This window comes from Lactuca serriola, chromosome 6 (genome assembly GCF_051521515.1).
Source record: "Lactuca serriola cultivar US96UC23 chromosome 6, Lser_US96UC23_V15, whole genome shotgun sequence".
NCBI classification, from domain to species: domain Eukaryota; kingdom Viridiplantae; phylum Streptophyta; class Magnoliopsida; order Asterales; family Asteraceae; genus Lactuca; species Lactuca serriola.
The window spans coordinates 141,765,757-141,776,186 of NC_136413.1; the positions used below are offsets into that span (position 1 = coordinate 141,765,757).

At 35.0% G+C, this 10,430-nt stretch overlaps 1 protein-coding gene across 1 annotated transcript; it reads left to right on the forward strand.

Moving 5' to 3' along the window:
• Positions 1-2,087: 2,087 nt before the first annotated feature.
• On the forward strand, positions 2,088-5,510 carry LOC145056971 (luminal-binding protein 5-like). Its single transcript, XM_079004711.1, has 6 exons — positions 2,088-2,230; positions 2,998-3,265; positions 3,353-3,567; positions 3,659-4,381; positions 4,475-4,712; positions 4,796-5,510. The coding sequence occupies exons 1-6, from the start codon at positions 2,191-2,193 to the stop codon at positions 5,295-5,297; spliced, it is 1,986 nt and encodes a 661-aa protein (XP_078860837.1). The 5' UTR covers positions 2,088-2,190; the 3' UTR covers positions 5,298-5,510.
• Positions 5,511-10,430: the final 4,920 nt, after the last annotated feature.

Genomic DNA, 10,430 nt, shown 5'->3' on the forward strand with positions numbered 1-10,430 from the left:
GGCACCAAGGCCGACCCTTTTTAGTTGTTATCTTGGTTACAGTATGCTACATGTGGTTATGATCTGTTAGATCGGTATCAAGATAGACAGTATGTTGTTATGCTCTTATGATCTGTTACGATTGATATGTTAGTGACCTGGTTAGGTCGGTGCTCTGGTTATGAAAGATTGCTATGATCGATGATCTGTGAGATAGTTATATCTGATATCTGTATATGCTAGCATATGTTAGTCTTGTGCACATGGTTATATGCTTGATGTTTTGGTTGAGGCGGTCCTGCTTTGTGTTGAAGGCCAATATATCCTACGAGCGGTCCGGGTAGACTATAGGCCCGTATGGTGGTCCAGTCATACCGAAGGCTCGGGATAGATCCAGATAGACTGTAGGCCCAGTCGGGCAGTCCAGTCAGGCCGAAGGCCCAATATGCATGTTGTTTATTATATGTTATTGATATGGTATTGGTATTTTGGGGGTAGTTCACTAAGCCCTCGGGCTTACAGTTTCAGTTTATTGTTTCAGGTACTTTCGAAGGTCGTGGCAAGGCGAAGGCTTGACCGTACCGCTCCTCATCCATATGACTATATTTCTGGGACACTCTGATGAATAATATTTTGAAAACATTTTTGTAAAACACTATTTGGTTTTATGGTTGAAAAAGTTTAAATTTGGCTTAAAATTTTTGGGATGTTACAAGTCCGCTTTTTACAAATCTTATATCATTTAGATCATGTTAACAAGTACTTTCCAAGTACGTTAACCAGCTTAGGAAACAATACAACTTTTTAGACGCATATTTTTGAGCCTAATAGTCGTTTTAACAAATAAATGTAATGACACATTCGATTTTTATTATCTCAAAATCAAATATTACAATATTACACCATTACATCTATTTTCCTACTCTTTCTTAATAGTGATTACTAAACCTCTTGGTTGTCACACAATGTCACCACCACACATTTCTCATTAAACCAACCAAAGTACATCCAAAATACTATTCAAACTAAACCCTACAATTACATACTAGCTTGGAATCAACATCATCATGTACTTGTTTGCTTGTGATGTAACTTCAATGACAACTGCATGCATTATATTTTTTTTACATTAACAAACCTAGAATGATGCCCATGGTCCTATGAAACATTGGTGGGTTGATCCAACTAATAAACAAACAGCTGGAGTTAGTTTTTCAATGTGCACGGAAATGTTGAACATGGTTGATACTTGTCCGATACGTGAGAATGATCGCAAGTCGTCTACACTACAAATCACCATTTTGCTCCTCGGTGCATGGCGAATGACGAAATAAAGGAAGAAGAAAGCCTACATGTGGGTTTAATGATGATATATATATATATATATATATATATATATATATATATATATATAATCCTTATAAAAGAGTTTATAACCCCCTACATAGATGTACACTTGAGAGGTAAAAAGAGAAAGACAAATTGCCCTTAATGTGCCAACCACCAGGTACGTGATGAGGCTTACGGCCCCTTTCTAACGTCGTTCGATAGACAAATTGTTCTTGCATTAAAATCTCATCGTAAAGACTATTGTTGCAAGAAAAAAAAAACTTGGACTCAACTTGTCTGGTTTGGCATACATTAAGGATCATTTGCGTAAATTAGTCAAAATATAATTACATGTGATTGTTATTGTTAAAGTTCCCTAATACACCACAAACATATAGTAGTCACTTTAAGCCGTTATGTTATGTAGTTTGGTTAAGATAAAACAAAGATAATGTAACTGATAACTTTAGTTAATTCTAAAAAATATAAATAATACACACAAAGCCACAAACAGATACTTTAAGGAATTAAACTACAATACTCGAAACTCCAGGGACCTCATTTAACAACTAACCAATAAGTGCATGAGGAGGCGACACAACACGAGATCCATCCCTATTGGCTACAACACCCATACTTGAAATTTGATTGGTCCACGTCATCATCGATGACATGAAATCGAGTGTCTTCGCGAGAGACCCGAACAAATTCAACGCGCTTCTATGTAAGCGTATGTACAACACGCGCGCTTTTATGTATATAAATTCCCTCCCGCACAGATCTGATTTGTAAAAAAGAAACCTTCCGTTTCAAAGCTCAAAACCCTTTCCATTACGCCGATTATCAAAAGAGCATAAAAGCTAGAGAGCAGAGTGGTGAAGCATGGGTCGCGCCGGCATCCTGCTAGCGATCATCTTAATTGGTAATGTTTTCAGATCTTGACTTGTTATGTTGCTACTGTTTTCTTGATATTGTGTATGAAACTATGAATCTAGTATATATATATGTGACAAATGTAATTTTAGTTTTGATTTGCATCTTTGCTTGTTTATTGTGACATCGTTTGTAGTTTCAGTGTGGTTTGGATTCGGTTTTTGAGATCTGAGAAAAGTTTGGTGTTTTCGTTTCGAATATGTTTGAATTTCAGCTCGTATTGATGTTTACATTGTTGATTAGTGTTGTTCTTTGTTTTATTAATCTTAAGTAGATAAATCGTTTTGTGATCGTAAAAGAGAGTTTTTTCTACTTGAGTGTTTATTGTCGATATAGAGATTAGTGATTGACATTTCTCAATTACTATGATTTTTGATCGGTTTTTTTTGTTTAATTCAATTTCTATACACTGATCTGGATTATACGCGGCCCTAAACATAGAGTTATTGAGGTGACTTTGGAAACACACAGGGGCCAGCCACGTGTCACATTGACACATTCTAACAACTCATTCGTGTAAATTGTTAGATGAAATTTTGAATCAATTGATATCCTCTGCAATCGGAGCAAATTACAATTGGCATGCTTTTATAACTAATACAAGTTTTTACAATAATTATCGTAGTATGTCCTGGTTAATTTCGAATTGATTGTCTCATGCCTTTGCAATTAACATCATATTTCCTTTCATGTTTTGGATTCTCGATAACAAATGAAGATGAGTTACATTAATATACTAACCTTAATGTGTTACAGGTTGTCTATCTGCAATTTCCATTGCAAAAGAAGAAGCCAACAAGTTAGGAACTGTTATTGGGATCGATCTTGGAACTACCTACTCGTGTGTTGGTGTTTACAAGAATGGCCATGTTGAAATCATAGCCAACGACCAAGGAAACCGTATCACTCCATCATGGGTGGCTTTCACAGACTCCGAGAGGTTGATCGGTGAAGCAGCAAAGAATCAGGCACCTATAAACGCAGAGAGAACCATCTTTGATGTCAAGAGACTCATCGGGAGAAAGTATGCAACTTTTCCAATCTGCTTGTTGTTTAGATATCAGAAATCATGTTTCTTCCCAATGTTGAGCAATTTATGTTTGTGTGACAGGTTTGAGGACAAAGAAGTCCAGAGGGATATGAAACTCGTCCCCTACAAACTGGTGAACAAAGATGGAAAGCCGTACATCCAAGTTAAACTTTCCGGTGGGGAAACAAAAGTTTTCAGTCCTGAAGAGATCAGCGCCATGATTCTAACCAAAATGAAGGAGACAGCCGAAGCATTCTTGGGAAAGAAGATCAAGGACGCAGTTGTCACAGTTCCAGGTTAGTAAAACAACAGAATTTACTTTTGTACCCTTGAAGAACGATGTCCTTCAAACTGTTTCTTTACTTATTCGATTCTTCCTTCATACAGCATACTTCAACGACGCCCAAAGACAGGCAACAAAGGACGCCGGTGTGATTGCTGGTTTGAACGTTGCCAGAATCATCAACGAACCCACAGCTGCTGCCATCGCATATGGTCTTGACAAGAAAGGAGGAGAAAAGAACATTCTGGTATTCGACCTTGGTGGTGGAACCTTCGATGTCAGTATCTTAACCATCGACAATGGCGTTTTTGAGGTTCTTTCAACAAACGGTGACACCCATCTTGGAGGCGAAGACTTTGACCAAAGGATCATGGAGTACTTCATCAAGCTAATCAAGAAGAAGCACGGAAAAGACATCAGCAAAGACAACAGAGCTCTTGGAAAGCTAAGAAGGGAAGCCGAGCGAGCCAAAAGAGCCTTGAGTAGCCAACATCAAGTCCGAGTCGAGATTGAATCGCTTTTTGACGGTGTAGACTTCTCAGAGCCGTTGACCAGAGCCAGATTCGAAGAACTCAACAACGACTTGTTCAGAAAGACCATGGGACCCGTCAAGAAGGCCATGGACGACGCCGGTTTACAGAAGAGCCAAATTGACGAAATTGTCCTCGTCGGTGGAAGTACCAGAATCCCAAAAGTCCAACAGCTTCTGAAAGATTACTTCGATGGAAAGGAACCAAACAAAGGTGTGAACCCCGATGAGGCCGTCGCTTTTGGCGCCGCCGTACAGGGAGGTATTTTGAGCGGTGAAGGTGGTGACGAAACTAAAGGTAATCCCGTAATTCAAACTCTTTTCTTATTATTATTATATATTAAAAATAAAACTATATTCTGACAAATAAATATATGCTACTGCCTACTAGATATTCTTCTTTTGGACGTGGCACCTCTTACTCTCGGAATCGAAACCGTTGGGGGAGTGATGACGAAATTGATCCCAAGAAACACAGTCATTCCAACTAAAAAATCACAAGTCTTCACAACTTATCAAGATCAACAAACTGTTGTTTCCATTAAAGTCTACGAAGGTGAAAGAAGTATGACAAAAGATTGTAGACTTCTCGGAACATTCGATCTCTCCGGAATCCCACCGGCTCCAAGGTTGGTGACCTGTTTGTCAATATTTTTGTTTTCCAGGGGCTAAACTTAAACTTAAAACTAAACATAATTGATTGTATTTTCAGGGGAACACCACAAATTGAAGTGACATTTGAGGTGGACGCAAATGGTATATTGAACGTGAAGGCAGAGGACAAGGCTTCTGGTAAATCAGAGAAGATAACAATAACAAATGAGAAGGGGAGATTGAGTCAGGAGGAGATTGAACGAATGGTTAGGGAGGCAGAGGAGTTTGCTGAAGAAGACAAAAAGGTGAAGGAAAAGATTGATGCCAGAAATGCCCTTGAGACTTATGTCTACAACATGAAGAATCAAATTGGTGATAAGGATAAATTGGCTGATAAGCTTGAGAGCGATGAGAAAGAGAAGATTGAGTCGGCAACAAAGGAGGCGCTTGAATGGTTGGATGAGAATCAGTCGGCTGAGAAGGAGGAGTATGATGAGAAGTTGAAGGAAGTTGAGGCTGTTTGTAATCCAATTATTACAGCTGTTTATCAGAGGTCTGGTGGGGCTCCAGGTGGTGGAGCTGAGTCAACGGAAGATGATGATGAACACGATGAACTTTAGGGTTTTTTTTTTTTTTTTTTTCTTTTTTTTTTTTGGGATGGAAAAGATAGAGAGAAGACGATAGGGTTACTTAGTAGTATAATTTTGGTTTATATGAAAGTTGAGGTCTTGTGCTTCACTTGGATTATTATTTTTTGTTTTTGTTAAAAAGTGAAGGAACTTCTGGATTTGTACGATTGACGCTTAAAAAACTTGGTTTATGTGTTACTGCAATGCTATTTTTATCTGGTGGAACTTATGTGGTCTGTTTATTATATAGTAAAATACATAACCATTGTACTTCTGTAATCCAAATAAACTCGTGAAAATCAAGTTTCAATCAAGCTGAAATCAAGTAAGTATTCGAGTTGATATACCAATAGGCAATTCTTTATATCTTTAAAAGTAATTTAAAATGTTTGTGATACCACGTCATGGAAGAAATTTGGGGAAAGTATTCCTTCATTGTTGTGTAGTGGCAAATATGGAAAACTATTTTAAAATATTTCCTCCCATGCCCCCATGGTGTACTATGTGGGGCCAGATATGGGAGAAACTTAAACGATTCTTCACATAAGGCCATCATGTATACACATCACGAGAAGGCTCGTGGTGTGTATACACCTCATCATCTTCTTCTTCCACCCTCCTTCTATTCTTAATTCGGTATACTCACAACAAAGGAATGTGGTCGTTGTGGGTGTAAGCTTCAAGAGAGAAGAGGAGAGGAAGAGAGAAGAAAGAGTCCGTGGTGAATTGTGATGGCCAACACGAGAGACCACGCTCGTGGTTCCAGATCAGCACCACGAGAGGAACGGGATGGTGTGCACGGAAAACCACCGTGGCCACCTGGACCACGAATGGCTTCGTGATATCCATACCAGATGACCTAATGTGTAGGGGCAAATATAGGAAACCTTGTTAAAAGAATTATTTCCATCGTGTGTCTAGAGAAAATGATAAAAATAGTCATTTATACTAATTACATTACAAAAATAGCAAAAAAAATCGAAATTGCAAAAATAACCCTTAATTTCGCAGATGGAATTGCCCCATCTGCGAAATTAGGATCCCATCTGTGATTTCCCCTCTTTTTGACTATATAAACGTTTTTTTTCTCCATTCTTCACCCTTCTCTACACAAAAACTCTCTTTATCTCGGGGCTATTTTTGCGATTTTGGCTAGTTTTTGAAGAAAATGGAGGATTATGTCAACAATCCCACAAATATGGTTAGATTTTAACTCTTTATTATTTTATCATTTATTGTATTATTTAGTGTAAAAAATAGAAATTATAAAGTTTGTGAAAGGGTAATTTTGTTGTGTTTGATAGTTTTAATATTTCTTTAGTATACTTGAACTTTAAATGCTATTTTGTTAGTGGTTGTTTGAATATACAAGTAGAAACTGCGTAGAGTGTACATCTGGTGGTTTTACATTTAATAAAATGGTTAGAATATCCTTATTTTTTTAAATTATTAGTTAAATAAATTGTTAGAATAATGTTTACAATTTGTTATTTTTGTTGTTTGTTTAGTTGTTGTATAACTTGAAAACTTGTATATTCTTATCGTATAATTGTTTATATAAAGTGAAAAATAATTAAATTACAGTATGTGCCAAAATAGTTGTTTGTATATATATTTGTCGTATAAGTATAACATTTGTATAAGTTGAAAATTTGTCGTATATATATTGTTAGAAATTGTTTGTATTTGTCGTATAAGTTGAAAATTTGTATATATTTGTCGTATAACTTGCAAAATTGTTAATTTGGTTATCGTTTTATTTGAAAAATTGTTTGTTTATATGGTTATAAAATGTTAGTTTATATAATTAGAAAGATAAAAATTGTTTATATATTTGTCGTTTAAGTTGAAAATTTGTTTAATAAAATGTTTATATATTTATGTATGATATTGTTTTTTATCGTAAATATATTTGTTGTATAACTTGGAAAGTTGTTTATATATGTGTATGTTAGTGTTTTTTTATCGTAAATATATAAATTATTAATTTAGAATTTGTATTTGCATTACTAAAATTATTATTGTTTATGTACTTATTGCAGTTCATAATCATATATTTTAAAAACAAAATATTTTTTAGTTCTCTAATTTGTTTTTGTGTTTTTTTTGCAGCATGATTTTAGTTTTATCAATACGAAAGCAATTGTGAACTTAAAAGGCTCGGGCGGTAATATATGGGAAGTATTTGAAGTTTTAGATGGTGTCAGGCGTGCCATTTTCAGAGATACTGTATTTGGTTATTTTATGGATGTCCTTCGTTTACAAGGGGACAAATTGTTGTTCCATAAAATGTTCCTTCATCAGATCCGGCCAGACCCTGTTTTATCTCCAGATGGAATAAAACGATTACATTTTAGAGTAGGCAATACGAAAATGGTTTATGGGTCGGAAGAGTTTTGTTTGATAACCGGCTTCAATTTTGGGAAGTATCCAAAAAACATCGGGAAAAAAGCGTCGGAAAAATTATTAACTAGTAAAAAAAGATGTTTATTGCGTGAGCGGCTATTTCCGGACCATATCAATAGTTCGGTGAAAATCAGCGACCTGAAACGTTTAATTTTAAATCGAACATTCTTAGAAGTTGACGACGTTGATACAGTTAGAGTATGTTTGATATACATTTTGTGTGAAAGTTTTTTGGGAAAAGAAATTAATGATCGGGTGCCACAAGATTGGTTTTTTTTGGTTGAGAATTTGGATTTCTGGAACAGGTATATTTTGTTTACGTTAAAAGTTTTATTTTATTAAAGTTATAATTTATATAAAAACCATTTTTTTTTGTTTTGTTAGTTTCGCTTGGGTAGCTATCTTTGGGATTTTACTTATGTTGACCTTGAGGATACATGGAACAAAATAAATAATTATTTATCACTTCCTGAGCGTCGTCAAACTTTAAAGTACTCCGTCTCAGGATTTACGGCTCCAATAAGGGTATAAAAATTTTCTTATATTTAAATTGTATTATTGTTATGTTTTTTATTTTAATTTTAACTTTTATTACTGTAATTGTAAAAAATTGTAGATATGAATATATGAGATGATTCCAGCTGTTCGTGCATGTGGATTTGTATTGAGAAAAAATAAAGACATGCCTCGGATGAAACGATGGAGTGGAACAAAAAAATTGAAATGGGTTGACGTGAACAAGATTTTTTCAAAGATACAGGTTTATAATTTTTTCGTTTATTATTAATAAACTTGATTATTATACTTTTATATGCATTTTTAATATGTTTGATTTTTTAGGAGGGGCAACCACCAAGACAAAACATGTTACCGAGTGATGGTGAGATGACATCTTGTTATTATATGTCATTTCAAGAGTATGTATATGGTGAAGGGAAACCAGTTCCATCCCCAATACGGGACCATTTTAGGAGACAAGACGAATCTTCGTCTAGTATGTCGTCCAGTGGTCGCTCTCATGGTAGAGGTAGGGGCAGTGGGAAACACAACCTAGACGAGGTGTTGAAACGGCTACATGCACTGGAGCAGCATGTGTTTATGAACCGACAACCTACAGAAGTTTTTGTTGAAGAAGTGAATACTGAACAATTTTGGAATGACATTACTTTTGATGATCCTATAGTGTCACAAAGAAAATATGATGAACATGTTAGTTACACGCTACATTATTTTTAAAATTTTATTAACATATATGAATACCTGTGTTCATATTTTATATTTGAAAATATAGGTTGTACAAGATGAAGTGATGAATAAAAACAACACAACTGAAAATATTTTTGGTGATATTGAAGACGACAAGGTTGTTATAGATATTACCTTTACGATTTTAATAATTACTTTTTAATGTGTCTTTCGTTATTAAGTATAAAGTTTTATTTTTAATGTAGGTGTTGGAGGAGAGGAATGGCTATGCGGGGAACAAATTTGATGATGATGTGTTTGATGTAAATGATTATAGTGAAATTAAAGTTCTTATACTTACATTAATTTATATTTTGTTTTTAGTAGATTGAAACATTTTTTTAATTAGAGATTATTGCTTATTAAATTATGTGTCTTTCGTTATTAAGTATAAAGTTTTATTTTTAATGTAGAAGTTGGAGGAGAGGAATGACAATGCGGGGAACAAATTTGATGATGATGTGTTTGACGTAAATGATTATAATGAAGCTAAAGAGGTTCTTATACTTACATTAATTTATATTTTGTTTTTAGTAGATTGAAACATTTTTTTAATTAGAGATTATTGCTTATTAAATTAGGTGTCGGACGAAGATGAAATAATAAGTACGGGAATTGTAGATTATTTTGATGAGTATGGTGTTGATGGCAAAGAAGTTACACCCGATAAACCGAGGACTCGAAAACCATCACAATATTTGTGCCCTCCTTACACCGAGGTATTCGTTTTATTTATAAACTCATAATTTTATGTTTATGTGAATTATCTGAAAGATAGAGATTTAAACATTTGAATATTGTTTTTAGTTGCACACGACACCGAAGCAAAAAAGAAGAGCAAAAAAGAAGGTTGATATCAAATCAACAAGCCCCGTTCCTCCTCCAACTTTTGGTATTGCTCACGACTTCTCCATGTTGCGCCTGCAACCTTACGTAGCAGGCGGTGAGGTTGTCATCCAAAATTATTTATTTCATTCATATGATGTCCAACATCGTTTGTTTAATTTCGTGTTAGATAGAGATTTTTGGAGCTCATTGTTTGGGCATATACACGACGGATGGTTGGAGTCATCGGTAAATTAATTGTTAATTTATTATTTTAAAAGTAAATTGTTTTTTAGTCAATAACAAAAGTATCATGATTTTGTGCAGCATATAACCATTTGGTACCGACTATTGATGGAGAGACGGTTTGAGGGCGACCGACATACAATAATGCCTCCAAATTTTTTTGTTTCTCATGCTTTGGAAGAAGGGCGGGATTGGAGGGCGTTTATGGCTGGTATTGCTACGTACCCCAACTTCATGGTTGCTTGGTGGGATGTTGATACGGTAAACTTAATTGTTTATATTGAAAATATTATCGTTATTTTTGTTATGTTTTTGTATTGTGATGTAAAGAAACATAATTTTATTTTCTGATCCTTATACAGGTCCTATTGCCGATTCATTCATCCCCTAATCATTGGCTAT

Bases quoted from the DNA above. Each gene is read 5' to 3' on its own strand.
- LOC145056971 (XM_079004711.1), top strand. From the start codon at position 2,191: ATGGGTCGCGCCGGCATCCTGCTAGCGATCATCTTAATTG. The intron at 2,231-2,997 runs GTAATGTTTTCA...AATGTGTTACAG, and splicing joins GCTAGCGATCATCTTAATTG to GTTGTCTATCTGCAATTTCC. The intron at 4,713-4,795 runs GTTGGTGACCTG...TTGTATTTTCAG, and splicing joins GGAATCCCACCGGCTCCAAG to GGGAACACCACAAATTGAAG.